This window comes from Ascaphus truei, chromosome 1, assembly GCF_040206685.1.
Source record: "Ascaphus truei isolate aAscTru1 chromosome 1, aAscTru1.hap1, whole genome shotgun sequence".
Taxonomy (NCBI): Eukaryota; Metazoa; Chordata; class Amphibia; order Anura; family Ascaphidae; genus Ascaphus; species Ascaphus truei.
In genome coordinates this window covers 466,986,337-467,013,047 of record NC_134483.1, presented here as the reverse complement: position 1 = coordinate 467,013,047, position 26,711 = coordinate 466,986,337, and the positions used below count along the sequence as shown (strand labels likewise).

Below are 26,711 nucleotides of genomic sequence, written 5' to 3'. Positions count from 1 at the left end.
GCTAAATGGCATGGGCCATATGAGGTCTTGGAAAGAGTGGGAGAAGTAAATTATAAGGTAAGACAGCCAGGTAGGAGGAAACCTGAGCAAATTTACCATATAAACCTACTCAAGCCCTGGAAAGATAGAGAAGTCTTGTTAACCCTAGTACCCCCAGGTCCGTCAGAGAATCAAGAAACTGACCCAGAGGTTAGCATAGCTGAAACCCTGTCTGTTCATCAGAAACGAGAGGTTCAGAATTTAGTGAAAAGAAACAAAGAAATCTTCTCTATACGGCCAGGTAGAACTAGCGTAATTGAACATGACCTAGTCTCTGAACCGGGGGTCCGAGTTAACCTTAAACCGTACCGAATCCCAGAGGCCAAAAGAAAGGCTATAAGTTTAGAGGTTAAAAAAATGCTAAAACTAGGTGTAATTGAGGAATCCCAAAGTGGGTGGAACAGCCCTATAGTCTTAGTCCCAAAGCCAGATGGTACAACAAGGTTTTGTAATGACTACCGGAAACTAAACGCGGTGTCAAAATTTGATACTTATCCTATGCCCAGGGTAGATGAACTTGTAGAGAGACTGGGCAAAGCCCGATATCTCACAACCCTAGACCTAACAAAAGGGTACTGGCAGGTTCCCCTTACAGAAAGGGCAAAAGAAAAGACAGCCTTCTCAACCCCAGACGGCCTCTTTCAGTATAAGGTGTTGCCTTTTGGCTTACATGGAGCTCCCGCCACATTCCAAAGAATGATGGATAAAATTTTAAAACCACATGCTCGGTATGCTGCCGCCTACCTGGATGATGTGGTAATCCATAGTGAAGATTGGCAATCCCACCTTCCAAAGGTCCAAGCTGTGCTTGACGCAGTCCGGTCTGCTGGACTAACTGCTAACCCCGCTAAATGCACTATTGGTCTGGAGGAGGCCAAGTATCTGGGATATTCTATTGGCAGAGGTTTACTCAAACCCCAAACACTCAAAGTGGAGGCGATACAAAATTGGCCAAGGCCAGTTACAAAAAAACAAGTAAGGACCTTTTTGGGGTTAATTGGGTACTATAGAAGGTTTATTCCCAATTTTGCAACTAAGGCAACCCCACTAACTGACCTCACAAAAGCAAGAGGACCGCTAATGGTAAAGTGGTCCCCCGAAACCGAACAGGCCTTTAGAAGCCTGAAAGAAGCTCTCTGTGCCCAACCAGTGTTGGTCACACCTGACTTCTCCAAAGAGTTCGTAGTCCAAACCGACGCATCTGAGGTAGGGCTGGGGGCAGTACTCTCCCAGGAGTCTCAAGGTGAGGAGCACCCCATCCTTTATTTAAGTAGGAAACTAAATCCCCAGGAGAAAAATTACTCCATAGTAGAGAAAGAGTGTCTCGCAATAAAGTGGGCTGTAGAGACGCTCAAATACTACCTGTTGGGGAGAAAATTCCGGTTGGTCACAGATCATGCACCCCTTACCTGGATGTGTCAAAACAGGGAAAAGAATGCTAGAGTGACCAGGTGGTTCCTAAGCCTACAACCCTTTAAATTTTCTGTGGAACACAGGTCAGGGCACAAACATGGCAATGCTGACGGGTTGTCAAGGATGCACTCCCTAATATCCATGGTCGCTCATCCCTCGAGGTCTGAGCTGGGGGGGAGGATATGTGACAGAAACCAGGGGATGGTAATAAATTCCGTATATAGGGCTCCCAGGATACTAGACAGTTTCTATCCTGTTTGGCCTGGGAGTGCAGCCTTATAATACATACACTCCATCCCACAGTTTGGCAAGCGCTGGATCTGAGGGATGAGAGATCCAGACCAGAGTTTGTCTGCTGCCTGATTTCTGTCACCTGTCATGCTAATTAGGAATCAGGTATGAAAGACTGATTTCCTGTTTGCTCTGGTCTCCCCACAAGAGCCAGGAGGCTGGAAGGCTGCTGAACTACAGAGGGGAGAAGCCTCTTCCCCAAACAGGTTCAATCTTTCTGTTCATTTGTGTAAGACTGCAAAAGTACCGTGTTTTGATGTTGGAAGTGGAAAAGCCACTTCCAACCCTGAGTCAGGGATATCTAAGTTAAGTTATCGCTCAGGTGAGCAGCTTTTGTTTTGATCTGTTTTCTGTTGTATGCACTGTGGCAGTCTCAGTGCCTGGGACTGAATAAACCAGGCATAGCCTGTTTAAAGGAACAGTACGTGACGCCTCATCATTTAACCTACCCTAAAAGACCGTGTTCTAAACAGTCCCGGACAAACGACGGAGCCCCGGAGTAAGCCGTTTGTCACAACGTGTATCACCACATAAAACAGTGATGTGACCTAGAATCCCTACTGATTTTTTATAGCATTCCATTAGGAGGTGGAATTACATTAACTTATACGCTAATGCTGCTAAATGACGGGCGTTATGAAATCCCTGGTCTCTGATTGGATAATGCCCGGAATATTAACCAATCAGTAATGTCCTGGAATTTTGGCACCCAGTCAAGTTTTTCAGCCAATCAGCTTTCAGTTCTCATTCACAAAGAGTGAGATTAGCACTCAGGCAGGGGAGGTGATTGGACATGAGGCAGCAGAAAGGCACTGGCTCCTCCCCCACCCTGCCTGCAGAGAGCTCCACACAGGAGAGGGAGGGGAAAGGTTTGTGTGTCTTTTGTGAGGTTTGTGAGTGTAAAGGGGGCCAGCAGAGTGTTTTATTGGTGTGTGTCTTCTTTTGGTGTGTGTTTTGTGGGTGTAGAGGGGGCAACAGACTGTTTTGATGGTGAGTGTCTGCTGTGTTTGTGTTTTGTGGGTGTAGAGGGGGAACTGCAGTGTGTGTGTCTTCAGTGTATGTTTTGTGGGTGGAGGGGGGGGTGCAGATTGTTTTGTTGGTGTGTGTGTGTCTGTCTGCAGTGTGTGGGTTCAGTGGGCTGCAATGGGTGTAGGGAGGGGGCTGCTGGTGTGTGTTTTGTGGTTGCAGAGGTGGCAGAGTTAGTTTTGTTGGTTTGTGTTTGTCTGCAGTGTGTGTTTTGTGGGTGCAGAGGGGGGGCTGCAGTGTGTGTTTTGTGGGTGGAGGATGGGTGCCGAGTGTTTAGTGTGTGTGTGTCCGCAGTGTCTGGGTTTACAGGGGGGCTGCAGGGGGGGGGGCTGCTGGTGTGTGTTGTGGATGTAGAGGGGAGCAGCAGTCTGTTTTGTTGGTGTGTGTGTTTGTCTGTAGTGTGTTTTGTGGGTGTAGAGGGGGGCTCAGTGTGTGTGTGTTTCAGAGGGTGGAGGAGGGCTGCAGAGCGTGTTTTGGTGTGTGTGTCTGCAGTTTTGTGGGTTTACAGAGGGCTGCAGTATGTGTTTGTTGATGTAGAGGGGGGGCATTGGTGTGTGTGTTGTGTGTGTTTTATGAGGGTGGAGGGGGTACAGTAGTGTGTTTTGTGGGTGTAGAGGAGGGGGGCTGGAGGGGGGGGCTGCAGAGTGTGGAGGGGGGACTGCAGAGTGTGTTTGTGTGTATAGAGGGGGCTGTGTATATGTACAATTGCCTTTTAATAAACTTGCAGTAAAAGCAAAATAATGTAGACAGTCATGCTGATTAAAATCAATATGACTACAAAAGTGTATCTTTTTTTATGAAAATAAAGAAAGATAAAAAAATAAGCCTACATTTAGCCTACTGTATAACAGTAATAGTCCCCTCAGAACAGGGCATTGATGGCCAATAATGCCATGTTCTTCGGGGATTATTACTTAAGTAACAATACTGCCTACCTTGTTTTAATTTTATTTTACAGAACTGGGGTGCTATTTTTGGCTTTGGGGTCCCCCCAGTTCCAGAGATGCATAACGGTTTAGTTAACAAAGTCCCCCTACAACCTTTAAATGGCCGTCCAATTCAAAGACTGCACGTCTTGCCCTCTGTTCCAGTTTTAGTCTGTAAACAAAATCCATACACAAATAACCTAAAAACTGGAAGGCAGGATTGCTGCTTTAATATAATATAATCCATTAAACACAAAGGAAATGGCCATCATATCTTCGGTATACCTACCATCCAGTTCTGTTAAAGTTGGAAGTATGATCATTCTTTTGATCAACAATGTTACTGATAAAGTTGGAGCCTGAATAGTGGCACTTCCTAGGTGTACAATTTCCTGTAGACTTGTGTCAGATATTTTAGAGACTCTATAACAGGGGTGGGCGACTCCAGTCCTCAAGGGCCAACCAACAGGTCAGGTTATCAGGATATCCCTGCTTCAGCACAGGTGGTGCAGTCAAAGACTGAGCCACTGGTTGAGTCACCTGTGCTGAAGTAGGGATATCCTGAAAACCTGACCTGTTGGTGGCCCTTGAGGATTGGAATTGCCCCCCCCCCCCTCCTGCTCTATAAGGCTGCGCTTATGGTGCCGACGACAGCGACGTTGCGTCAAAACAAATGCATTGCCGCCATCGTGTGCGCTTATAGTAAACGCGGCGATGGAGCAATGGCTTGGTCGCGATCGCTGGAAGTCATCTCAATTTGATTTTTTCAGCGACCGTAGCCTGACGTCACCGTCGCCAGCACTATAAGCGCAGCCTGAGATGAGATGAATATTAGCTACAGAAGATCGCTAAACAAAACAATGCAGCCAACCAGAGTCCACTGCGATTCTCCACAGGATCACTCAAACTGATAACAAAGACTATTGTCATGCAGCAGTTTCTCCTACATTTGCAGCCAGGAGTGTGCTGTTATCCCATTAGCTATTGAACCAAAATATTACATGCTACTAAACAAAATGAGCTTTAAATTGAGAACACACAAGAAACGTCTGGGCAGAATATTGTTTTTCTTATTCTAAGCATCAACATGGCATGGGATCTCAAATAATAGTATTTCCATATATTATACTTTTTTTTTTTACAGTTATGGTACCTGATATCTTCTGCAGCAAAGGGCTCAGCTCAGGTTCGTCACAAAACGCCTGGACGAGAACCTTCTTCACTTGGCTTTCAGTCTTGTCCAGTTCTTTGTCCATCTGGATATCTCCGGTCACCGAGTAAATATAAACTAGCAAGACAATGATGTCTTCCACTCCATAGTCGTCATCTGTCCTTTCGTTGTGAGACTTAATCATGGGATATAACTGGTTTAGAACTGCTGGCAGCTCTGTTTTCCCAGTGCTCTGAAAAAAGATCAATATTAACAGCTGTGAGTAACAAACAAAAAACACGGGGAAACTCTTCATACAATAAAATATGCTTTGTGCTAAATTATGGAAACCTCCAATACAAATACATAGGAACAATAATGTCAGACATATATGCCAAGAGGCAGCAAGACATCTACAGTTCCCGAGTGCCAAATGAAACACTGTATGATATAAAATGTATTACTATTCATCAAGCACACCATATTGTCTTCCATACTATTGGTTTGCCCAATTTCAAATATAGCAGGAAATATGTACCAAGTTTCACTATAAGTTGTAGTGTCCATTTGCCTGAAATTGGTATTAAATGCCATCAGCAGCTATAAAAATAATAGAGTACAATAGATGTTACTTCATAATGATTTCAATTTACATATATTTGAGTTCCGATTAGTCAATTAGGGTCTCACATGGGGCCAAGTTTGTCTGCCTGAGAAATCAGTGTAAAATGTATCAAGCTTTTAGCAGATCTACAGAATATAAAGTAGAACAATTAAAATGTTTCTTAAATTATACCAACAGTGTACACATCACTGTATATAGTTTAACGTATTTTATATATTGAGGCAAAGTTTAAACTTTGACTCAATATATAAAAGACTTTATTTCAATAATACTTAGACAAACACCATCTTCACTGTTGTGTCTGTGTACTTAAGAAACGCGCCTGAATATAAAATATAACAACCTAAAGTCTATTTTTGCAGGAGAACCATATCTCTGTCCTTGGTACCCCCTAATAATGACGTGTCTGGCATCATTTGATTCTTCTCATTGCAGCGGTTACAAATATCTATTTGTTAATGTTGACAATACGTGTCAGCCCCATGATATCTTAATATTTAATACATTTACTATTTTTGGAGAACCTTCTTAGCCATGCCCCCTGATACTCAGCTGAAACCCCCCAATGCCTTTCAAGGTACATTTAAAAGGGTCCTGTTTATTCCAGTGCCAGGAAAGCCATATTTCAATCCCACACTTGCAAAATCAGATATACTTTACCCCTAGATCAGCACATAAAACTAGACATGGACGTCTTGCTATAAAACAATTCATGTATTTTTAAGACAATTTGTAACCAAATGTTAACATCTCGTGTGCCAGATTGATGAAAATAGTTGATAATCAATGACCTCTAAGCTGTCTAAATGCCAGCACACATCAGATAACTGTGGATACAGACACTACAGTCGTTACTGTGGGTCAACGTAATTAATATGTTCTAAAAGGACAAGTTTTCAGGTGATTAAAGTTACTCTGAGAAGATGCTCTCAAGCAGAAGCTTAATTTATACACACAAAAAGAGTAATAATATAAGATTAAAGAACATGTGTAAAAACCGTAGAATATTTGTCATGAGGCATGCATGCAGCTGCAATATAGTAAACAGAAGAAATTACAATTCTCAATATCAAGACACTGCATTGACCTACTGCTCTGTTGAAAACTCTGGTCATCTGCATATAATAACGTTTCAGAATGATGAATCATTAAGAATGAAAATCAATACACTAAATATAAACAGGCTCAAAATAAACTCTTGTGTTAACTCTACCTACTGCATGAAATTAGATAACATATATCTGACTTAACAGAGCGGAATTATCTCAATTACATCATGCCATATGTAATAAAGCATATGATTTCAATTTCAATAATGTCAAAAGCCCATAAATCTAGTTAAAGCAACGGTACCACCTACTTAGTAATGCTGTTTAATATATAAATTCCACACAGACTGTACAGTATTACCATCAGCATCCAAGAGATGTAGCGCACAGCCAAGAGGGTGGGTCAGATTTGCAGTAAAAAAATCAAACTTTATTCGTCCATTAAAAAACGGAGGTGTAGAGACCTCCTACATGTTTTGTGCGTCCTGCGTCTCCTTGATAAAGTGCAGGACACACAAAACATGTAGGAGGTCTCTACACCTTCGTTTTTTAATGGACGAATAAAGTTTGATTCTTTACTGCAAATCTGACCCACTCTCTTGGCTGTGCGCTACATCTCTTGGATGCTGATATTGACATTGTACCAGTGGCAGCACGCCTTTACAACGAGCACAGGATGGGGACACTCCACAAATGTGAGTAAGGAATCTTCATGCAACATTGTATATCTGGGTGGTTTTGTAGAAGATCCAGGGAACTTCCCAATGAGGCTCGGTGTGGTGGATTGCTATCCCTTCACGGAAAATTGGCCTCTTTAAGGACTCTACACCAATTGACAACTGTCTAAGGACTATTATAGCCCCTGTATCTGTGCTGTGAATTTATTGGGGGATAATGAGTGTATATAGCGCATGGATCTGGCACTAGAGCGCATATATCACAGAAAACCTTGCTATCTGTACAGTATTACCAGTCAAAAATAATAGGACTGAAAATTTCAGTCAGTAGGAACCAAAAGGATAGTGGCCATTATTCATTAACTAGAATAAAAGCAAGTTAATAATGACAGGTTTTACTTTTTATTTCCCCACCTTCCCCCCTCCCCTTCCTCTACCCCACTTTCATCCTCTCCTTCTCAACACCCCTTCTCTCTCCCCACTCTTCTCTATATGCCCCCGCTCCACTCTCTCTTTCAGTTAATACCTTATGATGATATCAATTCTTTCCCCCCTCTCTCTCCTTCTCCAGCATTCTTGCTTTCTCCACACATGTCAACTGACCGACTCTCTTTCTTTCCTCATCTGTTTTCTGTCTACAACAATAGCTATCTGACTCTCCCTATCTGCCACCAGGCTATGTTCATTATGGGGTCACAAATGAGCTTGTCAGATACATACAGACATACAAGAGTCACTGATTTTTATATATATTAGATGTGCAATACTGCCGACAGGGTACTATCGTAAACGCATATTCAAGTCAATGGGAGTTTCAGTGTGCTGGTGACCGATTGGTACTATTGCACTTTAATGAATAACCACCAGTGCCTCAGAGAATAAAACAGTTGGCCCCTTTCCAATATGATGTGAAGATACTTCTCCATACTGGAGAAGTTCTATTTATTTGTCTGGAGCTTGGAAGTGACTTCACTGCATACTGTACTAAGTAGAAGTCTGTGGGGCTTATTCATTGCAGTGCGAGATTAGCAGTACAAAATCGCCTACACATGGAATACAATTTGTGACGATATAAATCTGGAGTTCTAAATGTATTCATTAAGAATTATAAATAAAGATATATACAAAAAAATCTCATATGCATAGCATTTTTAGAGCTTTTCAATCAAAAGTGATCTATTTGATGTAATTTGTCCTTTTCAGTCCGTCGGTTACGGCTCAGCGTCACCCTAAACAATTACTTACACAGTGTCTATAGACACTTTAAATTCTACCATAATGGAAATCCTCTGGGAATGAAGTACACATGGATAGATTGTGATGAGATTAACTGGAGAAGGGGGGGGGGGGGGGAGTATACACTGGAAATTGATGCAGTGTGAGATCTTCTGGATCCATAGGTTGAATACTATAAATCCGGGAGGTCTCAATATTGATACAGACCATGGGACTTACATACTGTATCATGAATTGTCATAGATTTGTGTGTGTGCTGTGGACTTGTCACAATGTTATTTTGTTAATTGTCGAGGTTTTTTAGTTTTGTTGATATTACTAACTCTCCAGTGATTTTTTTTCCTAATCATTTGGTTTTATGTTTCAGATTATATGTCTGTTGAAGTACTTTTGTAGTTTTTATTGGAACTTTTAATTGTACATATTACAGTATAATTTTCAATTACATTTGTTTCTTATCACAAATTATTTTTCTTTACTTATATTACATTATATTACATTTACATTACAGTATTGAAATAGCCATACAGTATATTAAAATTGTTATTTTAAGCGACCTCAGCAGATTTTCTTTTACTAACAATTGATTTCTCTATTTTCCCTATTTTTATTCTTATGTTAATGTAATACTGTATTTGTTTTACCTTTCTGGTTATGTTAATTATAGTTTTTATTGTCACTGCATGTACTTCTGATTGTTCTATAATTGCTATTGTATGTACTGTATTGTGATACAGTCACTGTCTCTGTATGGGCTGGAGTGATTCAGCTCGTGTGCTTTCCAGCCTACAGGGAGTTAACCTCCACTGGAGAGACTTGTTGCAGGTGCAGCAAATCAGCTAATCAGCTTGGTCTCCTGTGTGAGCAGGAGTGTAAAAGACAGACAGAGAGCTGCATACACAAAGTGATTGCTTTCCACAGAAAAGGGGCAGAGAGAGAAACTTCTCCCCAGCCAGGAGGAAGCTGCCTGGGTGGCACCTCCAGAAAGAAACAAGGATGAGAGTCTGCTATGGAATCAGGGCTGTCTTGTCCAAGACATTGGATCCAGAGGGAATTCCTGGACTCTCGAGGGACCGCGTGCCAACAACAGATGAGGAATAAATAATGTATATTTGAATGCCTAAGGACTGTTGATATTGGTGGGTTGTTTAAAGCTGTGAACCTGTTTAGTTGGGCACCAACAATCAGATGTTTAGACAGTCCCTGATAGGAGTAGGCTTTATTTTTATGATTTGTTTTTCCTTAAAGGGATGGTGGGCCAATTCTTGTGTTATTTAACTCCTGTAAATAAACCCCGTAAAAGAAATACAGAGTTTCCTGCATTAATATGGGACACAAAACCCTGCAACGTGACGGCGCGATCACAGTATGTTATTGTGATGTGATTTAGAGCATCCCCTTTGCCCTTTAATACATCATTGATTTATTATGGTATATAAATCTACGCCATGAGCCATTACTCCTGAAGAAGCCTGGCGGCGAAACGCCATGAGTTGACAAACGGGAGTTGCAGAGCCAGAATCGACAGATCACATGTGACGTATCCGCCCACCGCTAGTGACTTAGAATGCAGAGTACTGAGTCGACCTTGTTCTCGTGGCTTGTCCTGGGACATCTTGGGGATGAAAATACTGAACTGTATTCTGTTTTTTCAATAATTGTTACCATATTTTAATATTTCTGTTATAATACAGTATAAGTGTTGATATATTGCACCAGATTTTGTTTCTTCTTTTCTCCCAGACACATTACTCCAACTTCTTCCAAGGAGAGGAGGAACGCTTATGTGGTCATACCAAAAATCGCTCAATGTCTATTGATTACATGTTAATGCAGACACTTGAACCTTTGGGACTATCACCTTATATTGAACTTACTACACTATACCTTTGGATTTGTCTTCTTTTGAGTTGGGAGTGTGCTCCATACTGCTTGAATAAGTGTAATACTATGGAGTGAACACACCATTCATTATTTAGTTGAAGCAACAACAATTTTTGTCCAATCTAATCTATTTGGTTGGAATGTTTCTTTTTTCACTTTTCTCGCTTCTTTATATTGCACTATTGTCATGATAAGGCCAGAAAATATTCAGTACTTTAATAAATCTGGCACACCAGTGGTTCATTTGCGTTACAGGTTGTATCTTAAAAATACAAGGAATTGTGGTCGAACTGTCTCCCTCTCACACAGGACAGGTGGTCCTGCCCACAGATCATGCCTGTTTGGAGATGCCTAATCGGCTCACTGCTAGATGAGCATGTCGCTCCTGACCTGTAGTTTGCCCTGGTGGGGCGCGCATGCTGACTTCCGGTGTCTGCCGCTGTTACAGCGCAGCTCCTCCCTGGCCGTTCTCCTGTGCCGCTCTGTTCCTGCTCCGCTCACAGGGTCTAAAAGTCTTCTCCTGCTTCCGCTGCCCACTGTCTAACTCCTTTCCTCCTCTGTCATGGTCCTCTTCTCCCACCGCCAGCTGCCTTCCTCCTGTACCGTTCCGCTCCCATGGTCTTCAGTCCTCTTCTCGCCGCAGCCAGTAGGCCCAGTAAGTAAGAAGGAAGGGGGGGCACAAATGTTGGATAATACTTTCCGTATTGTCCGTCATTTACGGTATCAGACACCTTATCTGTCCCGTTTAGGTTGTATAATTGAGACTCTACTGTATTGTACTGTATATTTTTTGCAACCTTTTATTTGTAACCTAAGCACTGCACTCCTTTAGTATATTAAATATAACATTTTATAAATATTGTCTTTGGGCTTTAATAGAACTTTGTCCGCTTTGAAGAGAGTGATTCCATTTTTGGACACATTTTGCTACAATAGATTTTTGTGTGTTAATGACATATTTGGTTAGAAAACAGGGACCAAGGACCCTAATGCTTATATTTTTCTGTATTCTTGGTGTTGGCAGCGTTAAGGTGATATTTGTGAGATTGAGGGGGAATATTACTCATTTGAGGGACCCTGCAGGGCGTGAAAAGTGGGTCAAGCTAGATAGCTGTGTGTATTAAGTTTTTTCACTTATGGTCATATCCTGTACTGTATATGGGGGAAAAAAACACTCATTTACTCTTTCACTGGGGGTAGCGCCTTTTGTGTTTTGTGTTTTCTACTCATATTTGTGAGCAACACTGGTTTTGGACACAATTTTGTTTTTATTTAGTAGATCAATCTTAAAATAAATGTTGTATAACAGAAGCACACTTTAATTTTATAAAGACTGAACTATACTCAACTTAAAAATGAGATTAACAACATTATATATCTCTAGTGTTTTAAGGAATTCAATAAAAAGATTGCTATCATACTGTAATACAGTATAGTTCAAATCAATGTAATAAAACTAAACAATATTTACAATTACTATAATCTAGGCTGCTCTAGACGTGAAGTTTAAATATAGCTATTTTAACTATAGTCTGAATGTTTTAAAGTAAGATGTATTTTAAGGAGGCATAATATGGAAATTAAAAGCTGAGTCTTAATTGAATGATTCTAGGTACAAAGTGCAGCTTCTATAGGGATCTTTCATCTTGGATTTAGCAGGTATTTCCAATTTATCTCTGTACGCACCTACCTATCATGTCTAAGAACAATAAAAAGAGAAGCTGAGAAAGTTATTTTATAGCTACTATCGTTTCACAAAAAAATCCACTGTAATAGAGGAATTATGACTTCAAGAGGTAAATCTATGAGACTACAGATTCTTAAAAAGAGCCTGGTTTCTTCCACCGAATGTGATAACATCCAAAGTGACAATCCTGTACCCTCACAATTTTTGTTATAATTCATTGATCCCCATTCCACTAAAACATTTTTACTACCAATGTTAATGGAAAACTTGAGCAACTGAAACTGAAGGTAATGTTTCCAACATAGGCACTTGCTTCAGGCACTTTCCAGCATCTAAATACAATGTTATAGACAGGAAGGGAGATGACAGCCAGTTGAAAAGATCCTAATGGCGCACAAGCCTTATTATTGATAGCATTGTGGATTAATCCACATCATTATTGCAAAGTCCCTGCGTTGAAGGGGGAGCTGTTCTTCATCTCTCTCCAGCACTGCGGGGAGTAACAAGGCCGAGACTTAACTGGCATATTCACAAATTGATTTCTAGGCTCTTTTTGGAGGTTTTATGGGTAAGAAAAAACGCATGTGTATTAACTTGATTTACAATGGTGGCCAGATGTCCTTTGAAAGCCATTACTCATGAGGTGCTACAAAACGCACATATATTTTATTACTAACCTGCATAACTATCCATCATTCATAATGAGCTTTCCTTTGGGTACATAAACCTATGACAAATAAGTTGGTGGGTGATAGTGCACATGGACAGGTTACAATACAAACTAGGGACAATCAATGTACGCATGCTTACAAATTACTCTTTGTATAGATATTATTTTTATTCACTATTTAAAACTCTAGAACAGTGGTTCACAATTTTTTTTTTTTTTTTTTTTTTTTTTTTTTTTTACTGTGTGCACCCCCATGCTAGAACATATTTGTTCCGCCAACCCCTAATTAATAAATCTTATTGCATACTCACAACAACTGTTTTCCTGGTCCCCGGCTTAATAACGCCATAAACTGTACCTCAGTGTGTGCAGACAGCATGGGTGATATAGCTGTCAATTACTGCAGATGCTTCCAAAGTCACGCCCCACAATGCCTTGCCGCTGCAAAGCTTTGTGGGGATTGACTAATTGATGACTTTACCACCCACACTAAGGTGGAGTTTTGGGCCTTAGTAAGTGTGCAGAGACTCACTATGCTCCCTTAGATGCACCATTACTTAGTTAACCCTATGGAGACACCTCACGAAACCCATGTTGGAAATCACTGCTGTAGACTACAAAACATTTTATACAGTTCTAGCCCTAGCTGAGAAATCTCTACTGATACTTCAGCCAATTCTGGTGTCCATGTTTTCCCATTGTGACATCTTGCAGGAAATATTCATGTAGTACAGTTTTATAACACTTTATTTTACTCAAAATTTTCGTGACTCAAGTCCCAAAATGGGTAAACTCCAATATATGTTTGAAAACCAGAGAATAAATGTACAGTCATGATTTTTTAATTGGGCAAACAGCTTAAATCAAACCTTAAATACGTTGTTTTCTGAACATCTCTTACTAGCAGCAACCCAGAGCTTAGACATGACTTTGGAATAATGCCAGTCACACGCCTGTGTTTCCAGCTGTTTCTTAGCACCCTGGAAAGTACATTAAGCTCTGGTCCAACATACTGTATGGGATGTCTAGAGGCAACCCAACAAATTGGAATCTTTACTGTACAGCAAGTCACGAAGTGCATCTTATACAGCTGCCTTACGATACCATCAAAGTTCCTTTTAAAAACAAATAATCGACTTCCGGTGTGGCGCCAGGGCAGTAAGGACGCACTGCACTGTGCTCTGCGGGTCCGCCGAGGAAAAGAAAGTAACCGCGACGTAACCGGAGGAAAAAATCGCTAAAAACTTAAAGGCATACTCCCCCCACCAAGCGGCACCGGTCCATTGAAAAAATCCTCTCCAGGTCCGGAAAGATGGCTCCGAAACAGCAGCAGCAGCAGGACAAGGGAGAGAGAAGGAAAGAAGCATCCAAAATGGCCGACGGCCACGAGGCAGACCCAGGGCAATCAGTTCGAAGCGAGGGGGCAGACAAAGAGCAGCATTTAAGGTCAGATCATGACATTATTGCAAAAGCTGTAGCCAGAGAACTCCTTCCACAGCTGAAGCAAAACACTGACAGGATTAGAAAGTCCATAGACGAGCTAAAAAACGAGCTTACCGCACATACCTCCAGGGTGGAAGAGGTAGAGACAAGAATCAGTAATGTGGAAGACAAACTATCTGAGACTCACCAATCAGTAGAGGAACTGAGAAAAAAAAATACAATATACCAGAGGAAAAATAGGATGACCTTGAAAACAGGTCCAGGCGCAATATTATCAGAATTATTGGAGTGCCAGAATCCGTCAAACAGAACCAATTGTCAGTCTTCTGTGAAAAATGGCTACCAGAGCAATTAGGATTCGCCACCGACCACTCAATTAAGGTGGAAAGAGTGCACAAAATGGGGGCCACGAGACCAGACCAAGAAAATAAACCCAGGCCCATAATAGCAAAGATCCTAAACTTCAATGACAAGATGAGGATCATTAATGCCTTCAACGAATCAGATCAACTGATTTATGACTCTAAGCGAATTATGATCTTCCAAGATTATTTAGTCACAGTCTCACAAAAAAGGAGAGATTTCAGCAAAGTTTGCAGCACACTATTTAAGCAAAAACGGAAATTTGCCCTGAACTGCCCAGCAACCCTGAAAATATTTACAGATACGGGGATAAAGACTTTTACATCCCATGATCAGGCAGAGAAGTTTGTGGCAAAGATGTTATCAGCCAGAAGAGCAGACAAGGAACACCATGGAGAAAGCAGAGAATAAAGCTACAAAAAATGGGGGAGACCTAAACAGAGCTCAGATACCCAGATGTCTGAATTGCCAGTTGGTAGCTGATCCAGTACCGGTGAACCCCTACCCCAAGCACACACAGCCCAAAAGGGGAAAAAAAAGAAAAAAGAAATAATGAAAAGGCAGGGCCGCAACAACACAAGTTGAAAAGCCAAAGACAATTATCCTTTCATGTGCCCCTACTCCAGGATATTTGCAGGACAATCCCCAAACCTGAGCAACCTACTTACACGTTAGACCCTTGCCTCTATTATATAGGAAGGGGGGGGGGGATATAAGCGAAGAGAATAAGAGACAACTATATAACCATATCACTGAATTGCCTACAAACCTGGAAGCCAGGGAGAGGGGAGGGAGGCGAGAGAGGGAATGGAAGTTTGCCTCTGCAAGAAAAGAGCCCTTGGGGGGGCAACGCTGGCCCAACATGTTATCGGGGGAATGTGAGGATCTTCGAGATGTATATACATAGGTGGGACGTTGGGGGAGGGGGAGGGGCGAGGAACGGATAGAGGGAGGGAGAGCTGAGGGTCAACTGTATAATTGTATTAAAATGCTGGTATTGTGTATTAACCTATGCATGTTTGTTTATGTGCTCTCTTTTCCTGGACCTGAAACGAAGCAGTGTAAGCAGTGTGAGCTGAGACTACTAAAGCTTCTCCCTAACTGGTAGAAGGACAAAGAACTGACAAAGCACCGAGAACATGACCGATCCCCAAGGGGGACACCAACGAGAAAACAAACCTATGGCGAGAAGTATACAAATACACAAACACCACGGTCAAAACAACAGAGGGAGATGCTACAACCCAAACAATACTTTATACACACTCTAAGGAGATAGGAACGGGAGAAGGAAAATGGAAAGCCAGACAAGGCGGGGAGGAAGAAAGCTCCACAACATAAAACTTACAAAAGGCAAGGGGTTGGGGTCACTAGACAAGAAGGCTAATAAAAAAATAAAAAACAATAACAGGGATAGGATATCTAAAAGAGGGCTAAACTATGTTCACATATGCAAAATAGTGATAAAAGTAAGAACAAAGTATCCCCCAGGAGGGTCACAGACTAAGAAGTGAATATCCAAGGAGAAACACCTGAAACATAAGAATACATTGAGAATACTATTCTGGAAAAAAGTGAAGTCAAAAAGAGATAAGAAAGTTAGAAGTTTATAGTTAAAAGTTATATCATGTTGACAAGCTGGTTTAACAGGGCCGAGTGTTGGAAACAAACAGAAAAGAGACAGAATTCCCAGAATTTAATAAATAAAAAGAACCAGGAAAGGAACAAAGAACACACACATAAAATACACACATGAATAATATCATGGAATGTCAAAGTGCTCAATAATCCCATCAAATGCAGAAAAGTATTAAACTTCTTAAAAAAACAAGTGACAAGACCCACAGAAATTATACTCTTACAGTAGCTGCAAGAAAGACCATTATGCTAAACTGGATACTGCCACTCCAACCCTCGATGGAGAACCTACACAACGTACTGAACAAACTAATGACGATAAACGGACTGGAGACGTGCTTGGACAGAAACAGAATGCTGGGGGACTTCCAACAAAGGTGGGACTGGTTCCAGAAGGGACAAATATGTGGACGGAAGATGGTAAAGAACTTAAGGTTTAGAAACAAAGATAACGCGATACTAGTCGAAAGCCCTGGCATGACATGGAGGGGTTTTTTTTTTTTTTTCAAATTGTATTAAATGCATATCAGATATACAACAATGAATATCATTGACTTACGCCTGGGATGAAGTCTGAAACAGAGAACAAGAAGTGGACCAACACGACTAGTTGAGTTTATAGTTAATATAGAGTAGATTAAAATAGAGTATCACTGGCAGTTTTGTTGATTACCACATTGATACCAGGTTATGAAACAGAGGTATACGAAGGAAGGAAAATTGAGGAAATTGAAAATACAATAATGGGAGGTCACAGCTCCAATAGGCTATTAAATCGGTACATTTAAGGCTCCTGTTTATTCCCAGGAATGGGGAGTAACCAAATTACTACAAATACAGATTAAATACGAGCCCAAATGGGGAAATGGATAATAACCCAACATCCTATTAAATGTGGAAGGCGGAGCTGCGTCAATCCCACCCACGTACTTGTGTCAGGACAAATGCGAAACTGTGGGTACAATATGATGAATGCGACTAAACAATGTTCTATATTGTATCTTAAAAGTAACTGTAGGCAAGTTGTATGTGACTCCAATAAAGATAATTGTGGGGGGGGGGAAATCACATTCATAATACAATGTACATTATTTTACACAATTTTTTTTTCAGGCTGCAGTTTTTTTATTGGACTAATCTGAATTTTTGTAGCCGTTATGAATAAATACAAATGTCAACTTTAAAAAGGATAAATATGTTCTATAAATGGATCAATACAGTGGATGAATATCTTGTTCAGTACAAACTATGGGGCTTATTGCTTAAGCTGCGATGGCGCGGCATCTGTGCTATCGCATGGAAAGCCCAATGGACTTTTCTGTTTAGTAGCACCAGATCGGCACTATCACAGCTTACATAATAAGCCCTAGGAGTGTGTTTTCTCTAATGGATATACATTTATTTTGATTAGAGCACCATATCTCCTGGGAGTTTTTGGTAATACAGTAGCTCTCTGACCAAACAAATCTTTTTCCTGTTATCTGGGCTTAGCACATTGTGTAATACTGGGACGTTTGGGGTGGAAAACATAACAGAACATATATAGAGAGACATTTGCTAATCAAAAACCATTTCACTGTATGGAGCACCACAGGAGTTAATAAAAGTAATTTTCCGGCTACCGCTAATGATTTAGGAATTTCGCTGGCCATTTCAGTATCAATCAATTACTACAAAGCAGTACCTAACCATATACAGGACAGGGACGTCGAGCAAGACCAACATTTTCTGCTGCCTGCGTCATTTGTTGGCTATAGTACTGTTTGTCTATCATCAAGGGAGACAATACAATAATATAATTTAAAAAAAACTCCATTTGAAGGTTTTCAAAGTAACTGTATACATTTTCACACTTTACAAATCAGTGCCAACTATGAAATTAGGAATAAATCTCTACTGTGGCTTTTACTGCTGTGGTTTTTTAAGTGTTGGAATTGTCTTTAAGTGCATCATGGCCAAACAATTAACTATCCCTAAAGAAGGGGGGGAAAAAATCTGTGCTTCTGCAAATGGACTATTTGGCAGTTTATACAAATTAAGAACTTTCAGTGCTAGAGGCATTAAAAAAAATGTTTGCCTGTTCATTCATTCCAAATTGCAATAAAATAACCTGCACATAAATAGTGGTTTTATATTATGTCTTGGCTTTTCCTGATAACTATGTAGACTCTTCCACTAAAAAAAGTTATTCTGTAATAACTCTCGTTATGCACCAGTTACTCCCATGGTATCCACTTTGAAATCCAAAAACCCCCATTTTTACACATCATTTGCTGAACTAGATTTAATGAGATACCCACTTAAATTTCTCTTATAAGTGAATCAATATATTGATAGCCAACTTACCAACAATAATTTAAAAGTTATTATCAAAGTGACGCAAATACAATTATTATCATTTTTTTGTAAAGCGTCCAATATATTCTGCAGTGTGATACAATGGGGATACGGCGTTATGTATATTACATAAACAGAATGACAAATCAAAGTTAAGGACAAACAGATACAAAACGTAACAATGGCTCCGCTCATGAGAGTGGCTGCTCATGGTGGGACGGCACATGCCTCAGGATGGGAGTATGGTCCAGCCCCAAAGCTGATCCCATTAAGGTTTGGATGTGTGGATGTTAGAGCGTGTTAGCGCGGAGTTTGGTGCAGCCGCACGGATGGTCCCAATAGGTTTGGAGGGGGGGAGATATGCCAGATAGACTTTCTTGACAGGGTGAGTTATCAGGGATTTTGTAAATGTCTGAATGCTGGAGAAGAGTCTGATGGTATGTGGTAGCGAATTCCACAGAGAGGGGGGCAACACTGAGAAGTCTTGAAAGTCGGAGTGCGAGGAGGTGAAAAGGCAGGAGGAGAGGCGGATGTCGTGGGCAGAACATAGAGGGAATTTAGGGGTTGTGATGCCCACATCACGTTGCAGTATCTTTTAGTCCCAGAATAAGGTCGGAAACATTGTATTTCTCTACACAGGGTTTATTTACAGGGTTAAATTATACACCAACAGGCCCACCTCTTTAGCTGGGGAGCACTTTCTCTCTCCCCCCTTTCTCTGTGGAAAAGCAGTCTCTGTCAGAACGGCAGCTCTCTGTGTCTGCCTTAAAACACTTCCTTGTTCATTCAGGAGTCCAGCCTGATTAGCTGCAGCTGAAACTAGTTTCTCTAGGGGAGATTAACTCCCTGTAGGCTGGAAAGCACACTAGCTACAACACTCGGTACTGGGAATACTGGGAATAAAAAGGCGAATTACAAATTAAATGGGGATAAATTGCGGGAATCCTTGATGGAGAAGGATTTAAGAGTGCTTGTAGACAGCAGGCTTAGCAATAGTGCCCAAAGTCATGCAGTAGCTGCAAAGGCAAACAAGATCGTATCTTGCAAACGGGCAATGGGTGGCAGGGAAGTAAACCTAATTATGCCCCTTTACAAAGCATTAGTAAGTCCTCACCTTGAATATGGAGTACAATTTTGGGCACCAATCCTAAGAAAAGACATTATGGAACTAGAGAGAGTGCAGAGAAGAGCCACCAAATTAATAAAGGGGATGGGCATTCTAACTTATGAGGAGAGGCTAGCTAAATTAGATTTATTTACATTAGAAAAGAGAAATTAGTCTAAGAGAGGATATGATAACTATATACAAATATATTCAGGGACAATACAAGGAGCTTTCAAAAGAAATATTCATCCCACGGGCAGTACAAAGGACTTGGGCCATCCCTTAAGGTTGGAGGAAAGGAAATTTTACCAGCAACAAAGGAAAGGGTTCTTTATAGTAAGACATATGTACAGGTTATTAAGAATTTATATTAGTGTTAGGTACCCTTGAGATGTGGTCTGCCGTGTAGGGGCTCAAGGGCGTACAACACTTTGGCCAAAGAGTTAAACTAAAAGACCATTTTATTCAAAAGATATCTATACATATTTAGGCACTGTACCGTGTATAGGTTTCATTGGATGTGCACTGAGCTCTGTCTGTGTTTCATGTTCTGTCTCAGGTTTTAAATATATATTGTCATGCTCAGTAGCACTCATCTGTGACACTTATATGCTTATATATATGTTGTGGTTATTTTGGGGGTTCAATATGAGCTTGTAGGTGTCCTGTATGTTTTACAATTCTTGTTCAGCTGGTCTTAGCTGATTGGAGGGTGGCTCCTCCTACCTAGTTTGAAGCTCACCCCCTCCCACCTTTAAATGGTTAAAAGCTCACTCCATTGCATCTCCCACTCTAAGGGGAACTTGCTTGCTTGCAGTTTGATTGTGACAAATCTAATACAGAGTGCTTTTCCTGGTAATGTACAGTTTAATAAGAGCTTCAATCAGACTTAGAACTATGCAACTAATTTTGACAGATTTATTATAAATCATTCTTCCTGGCAATTTACAGGTTATTAAGAATTTATATTAGTGTTAGGTACCCTTGAGATGTGGTCTGCCGTGTAGGGGCTCAAGGGCTTACAACACTTTGGCCAAAGAGTTAAACTAAAAGACCTTGTTATTCAAAAGATATCTATACATATATATTTAGGAACTGTACCGTGTATAGGTTTCATTGGATGTGCACTGAGCTCTGTCTGTGTTTCATGTTCTGTCTCAGGTTATAAATAAAAATAAATGGGAAACCAGGATATGGGAAACCAGTATAGGGATTTGCATAGTGGAGCAGCAGAAGTGGAGCAAGGTAGATGAGTATGGCAGCAGCATTTTGGATGGGTTGGAGCATGTGGATAAGGGGAATGCCAGCTAAGAAAAAGTTTCAGTAGTTAAGGTTAAAACAAGATTAGTGAGTGAATCAGGATTCTCATCAGTGAGAAAAGGCTGTATCCGATCAATATTTTGGAGGTGGAGAGGGAGTGACTGTGAGGAATAAAGGAGAGGGGCGAGTGCAGGATGACCCTATGGCAGCGGGCATAGGATGTTGATGAGATTGTGGTATTATTGACAGTGAAGAAGTGTTTAGGTGTAGTGGAAGGGGAAAAGAGTATTAGTTCTGTTTTGTACATGTTAAGCTTCAGGTAACAGTGGGGCATCCAGCAGGAGATTGCGGAGAGCAAGTTGGTGACATGGGACAAGAGACAGGGGGAAAGGTCAGGGGAGTACATTTGGGTATCATTGGCATATAGCTGATATTGAAACTCAAAAGGTTATTTTAGTTCACCAAGAGAAGAGGTGTAGAGTGAGAATAGAAGAGGGCCATGGACAGAACCTTGTGGGACTCCAACAGAAAGAAGGAGTGAAGCGGAAGAGACACCAGAGGGAAACTCTGAAAGAGTCATTGAATAGGGAAAGCATGAACCAGGAGAGGGCTGCGTCAAGGAGGACTAATGGAGTGGAGAATGTTCATTACAAGGGAGTGATCAACAGTGGCAAAGGAAGAAGTGACCCTTAGACTTGGCAGTGAGTAGGTTATTGGCCACTTCTGTTAGTCCTGTCTTAATGGAGTGTAGAGAACGGAAACCAGATTGCAAAGAGTCAAGCAGGAAGTTTGAGGAGAGAAAGTAAAGAAAGCGGTTGGAAACAAGACGCACAAGAAGCTTGGAAGTAAACTACCTACAACCTTTTCTTGTAGTCAAATTCATAGCAGTTTTAATAGGACAAACAGCAGAAGCAGATACAACGTTTCAGGTCTTATCCATACCTTTCTTCAGTAAAGGGGGAAATGAGCTGAGGGTGGATTGTGGTGTGCGAGGAGAGGTAGGTGGTGCACGTGGAGCTTGACATGAAGAGATGTCATGTCTGATGGACTTACCTGTGAAGTAGGTCGGACGTGAGAGCAGAATGGGGTGGAAGTGCATTTGTGAAGAAAAGGGAGAAAAATGGCAAATAGATGATGATGATGGTTAGAGAACATAGTTAGTATGAGTGAAGAAAAGTAGATTTGCTTGGAAAGGGAAAGGGAAAGGGCAGTATTACAGGAGGTGAGTGTGAATTTATGGTGGAGGAACTCAGCTTTAGACGGTAACGTTTGTGTGCTATAGTTGTGGCTTAAATTGTCAGGTGTGGCGTGTGGTGGCAGGAGCTGTCTTTTCTAGTGCTGATAAAAGTGTACAGTTGAATAGAGAAGTTGCTAGGTCTGGGCAGGAAAGGGAAGACATTGGATGGAGGAGAGGTTGAAAAGAGGTTTAGAGCATTTAGGTTTCTGTATATGCATTTGGAAGAAGGTGTTGTGGAGGGTGCAGAGCATAGAGTATACAGAGTATACTATACTATATAGAGTATATAATATATATATTTTTAACCGTGCATGCAAAGTCTTGTATATAATGTATACCGTGTTCATTTATGTAACTATTTGTAACCATGTACAGGCATACCCCGCTTTAAGGACACTCACTTTAAGTACACTCACGAGTAAGTACATGTCGCCCAATAGGCAAACGGCAGCTCGCGCATGCGCCTGTCAGTACGTCCTGAACAGCAATACCACCTCCCTACCTGTACCGAAGCTGTGCGCAAGCGGGGAGACTATAGAGCCTGTTACAAATGCATTATTTTACATCAGTTATGCACTTATAGGACGATTGCAGTACAGTACATGCATCGATAAGTGGAAAAAAGGTAGTGCTTCACTTTAAGTACATTTTCGCTTTACATACATGCTCTGGTCCCATTGCGTACGTTAATGCGGGGTATGCCTGTATTATTTGTCTTAACTCTGTGCCCAGGACATACTTGAAAACGAGAGGTAACTCTCAATGTATTACTTCCTGGTAAAATATTTTATGAATAAATAAATAAAATAAAATAGAGTGAGGCTAAAAGTTAGGAGGTGATTATCAGAGAGAGGGAAGGGCATGTTGGTGGAGTTACAGACTGAGCAGAATCAGGAGAAAACCAGGCCAAGGGAGTGTATATTGCAGTGAGTAGAAGAGGTAGTCCACTGGGAGAGACCAAAGGAGGAGGTTAAGGAGAGAATATTGGCAGCTGAAGTGGCATTGTTATTCTCAGAAGAGAAGAAGTGAGGAACTGAAGTTGTCAAAATTGAGAGTTTTGTCCAGAGGAGGATAGATAAAAGCAACAGAGAGAGAAAGAGAGGGGAAAGAAGCAGACAGCGTGGACCTCGAAAGATGAAAAGGAAGGGAAAGGGGGGTATGATGTGAAATGTGTAGCATGTGGAAAGTACTATGCTTACTCCTCCACCTTGTATATTCCCTGGTCTGGCAGTGTGGCCAAGGGAAAGACCACCATAGTACAGAGCAGCAGGCAAGGCAGTGTCTGAAGGTGGGAGCCAGGTTTCTGTAATGGCTAGAAGGTTGGGAGAGTTGGAAATGAATAAATCATAGAAGTTGATTGCAGAAAGTTTGTGCATTCCATAGGGCAGGGGTGTGCAAACTTTTGGAGCTCGAATGAAAGACAGTCCAGTCCTGTCATATAATTAGGAAACCAGAACACCATTTTTCAAATGTTTAAAGTATAAATATGGTACTGTATAAGGGCAACAGGGTAAAAGTTTGCGCACCCCTGCTACACGTCATTATTTTTGCAGAGCCCATCCCATGGAGCAGGGGGGCGGTGAGAAGGTGCATACAAGGGTGTGAGAAGGCAGCCTGGCAGCAACCTCCAGCGCTCGCCGGGCCCCCGCAGTCACTATGCACGGGACTCCTGTCCCAGCTCACCCCCCCTCCCCCCGTCGGCTCGCAGGCATGGGCCGCATGGCGATACTCTGCGGGCCACGAGTTTCACAGCCCTGCACTAAAGGTTCATGCGTAGCCTTATGTTTGAAGGTAACCCCACTTCTGTTTTTGTGTTATGTACAATAGCTCTATTTTAGCGTGCGCCTGTCCCTTTTGCCACCTACACTAACAGTGTACCATTTAAAAAAAATTTTTATTATTATATCAAGGTATCATGGATAAAGCCAACTTCAAAATTATTATTACTCAGGCAGCAGCACCACACATTTTAGAACACTTCCAATCTGGTCACCGGTTCATCCAAGACAACAACCCAAAACAGGGCATCACCACGGTGCAGTGCGCAAAGTACGCAAGCATCTCCCTGGAACGTACAGACAGCACAGTATGCGTTTCCCATGAGAACAAGTAGTTTTAAAATAAACTATTGTGAATGCAACATTGCAGTGAATTTTATTATTCAAAAGTTTCTTATGGGACATTATCTTAAAGTGAACCTGTTGCAGACAAGGAAGCAACACGTGGGGTATCCGAGAAGGCTTGTTTATTCGCTTTTGAATAAACCAGGAAAACAAAAGGAGCTTGATTCAGGGTAGAAATGTCACAAAACAATAGATAGAACAGACCTGTTCAACAGTTCAAAACGTGATGATCCCATTCCTCAGGGAGGGACATCCAGGGTCTTGGTGCTTTAGCTCAGGCACCTGGGTCTCACTGTTTCAAACAGCAGACTCCCTATGACTCTGACAGCCCTGGCATATTAAAACCCATTAACATGTCAACCATATATAACATTGACAGAGCAGGGGAGCACTACCTTTTTCTCCTGCCACCCCGTGCCGGCTGCCCCTCTCTCCTCGTGCCTCCCCACCTCTCCTTACCTTGACTCTGGCGTCATGACAACACAACGTCACATGACCCTGCGGCATAATTTGACGCCACGTTGCCATGGCGACGCGCACCAGAAACCCTCTGAACCAAGGTAAGGAGAAGTTGCAAAGGTCTTCGCCGCTTCCCCGGTAATTTAAATACCTTCAGGAAGTGCGCGGGGCCTCTGCAACCTAACCCCTGCAGAGAATTTTGCACCCCCCAGTTTGCGCACTCGTCATAGGGTTCTGTGACAGGGTAAATCCTCAAACAGCCACATAACATTACAAATAATTGCGTGTAAAAATACTAAAATTAAAATATTATTATTTGTACTGTTAAGTACATATGCAGTTTAATAACCTCACCACAGCCGTTAAGAAAGATATCCACTGTACCACCTGGCGAAAAATGCAATTCAAATGTTAAAGACCATTGAACCCGCGGGATGCCATTTAGCAGGCTTCCCACAGCAAACAGTCTTCCCGCAGCAGGACTTGACCCGGTACCAGGAACAAGTAAATCTTGCTACATCTGTATGTGCTCTGAACGCTGGATACGAACATTAACAGCGTCAGAGTTGAGCTATGCAAGGCTAGATCTGGTGCTACTGCACCTCTGCAGCAATAACCTGGGGAAGGGGAAATCATTAGACCGTGTCTTCTGGACGGTAGCGGATTTCACAGAGTTTAGGTCCAAAGTTAGACTAAGAAGTTTGTGACAAGCTTGCAGCTGGGTTGGCATGGATAGAGCTAGGAAATGAGCCAGCATCTTCATCCTTTCACGTGGAGGTAAAGCGGTTACGATATGCAATACAAGGGGCTGTATGGAAGCAATGCAGTGCACCTGCCGGAGATAGCCCCGAACATATTCAATGCCAATCTACAAGTTGAGCTACAGGCATGTTCCTCATAAAGGTCACAGTTGAGGGTGGTTTTCACTCCCATTTAAGAGGTTTATCTACCTCATGGTGGCCGGCCTGTTCGAGCCAGCCAGCCTGTTGGGGATACTGCAGCAATTTAGGCATGTGCTAAAAAGAACATTTGAGGGCAAGAGGTGTCAGCCCTACAGCCATGTCTGCTCAGCCACAGCAAAAGACTGACAATTTAAGAGGCACTCGCCAGATGGCAGAGCCTGCACAGCCACAAGGAAAGATTGCAGTGTAGAATCGGTACCTGTACAGCCAGGCTGACCCAGCCGCAGGAAAAGAATGGCGGGTGCTAGTCGCTACCTGTACGGTTAGGCCTTGGTCGCTGCCGGGGTTGGATGCCCAGACTACACTGTTTTAGATGACTGACAGTTTGTTTTGGATTTTATTAATAAAACAGTGGCCTCATTTTATCCCACAGTGTCAGGCTCTTTTATTGGGGAACGGGGCAAAGAGTAAGGGTAGTCGGGCTGTCCAGTTTAAGCTTCACTTTTAGGTGACAATACCTAATAACTGTATGAATGACTTAACAGGGGTGTTTTCGAACAAGGCAGACGATTTATAATTGATTTCAGATTTCAGCTAAGTTGTAGTTATTTATGTCAACAAGCAGAACAGGGAAATGTTATGTGGAACAAGAAAATGAGTTATGGCCAAATAAACTTGATGCATGTATCATATGATATGCAGCCGTTTGAAGTTTTCTAGCTGTAATTTATCTCTATGAAACATTTAAATCACCCAGGTCTGATCTTGCGATAATCCCATCTACTGTAAATTACTTTTATTTGATGCATTCATTAAAGGAGAACCATTATTAATTATTTTAAATACCATATGACTTTATAATTTATGTGTTTAATAAATACACCCTTTTGGGCTTTGTACAATTGCACTTGTCTTACACTTTATTTTTAGAGAATATTCTATCGGACCCACTTCTCACTGTACATATGGCACTGGGATCTGATATGTGGGGTTTGTCTTGTGTCTTGTTGACATTTTATAACATGTACGCTTGTTCTGCCAACATTACCTTGTTTTCCTATTTATAGGAGCAAATCTCTGATAGTTACACCCTGGGAAACCCTGAATCAGGTTGTGTAAAATGAGTTTGGGTCACGGGTGTAGTCTTAAAATGGTTCAATAAACAGAAAAA

General features: G+C 41.6%; 1 protein-coding gene across 1 annotated transcript in view; it reads right to left on the bottom strand.

The window, feature by feature from the left end:
* SCFD2 (sec1 family domain containing 2) overlaps window positions 1–26,711 on the bottom strand; it is a 644,096-nt gene that overhangs the window by 380,879 nt on the left and 236,506 nt on the right. Inside the window, exon 5 of the mRNA XM_075566606.1 lies at window positions 4,849–5,098. Coding sequence (XP_075422721.1) covers window positions 4,849–5,098 — 250 coding nt within the window. The remainder of the gene's footprint in view (window positions 1–4,848; window positions 5,099–26,711) is intronic.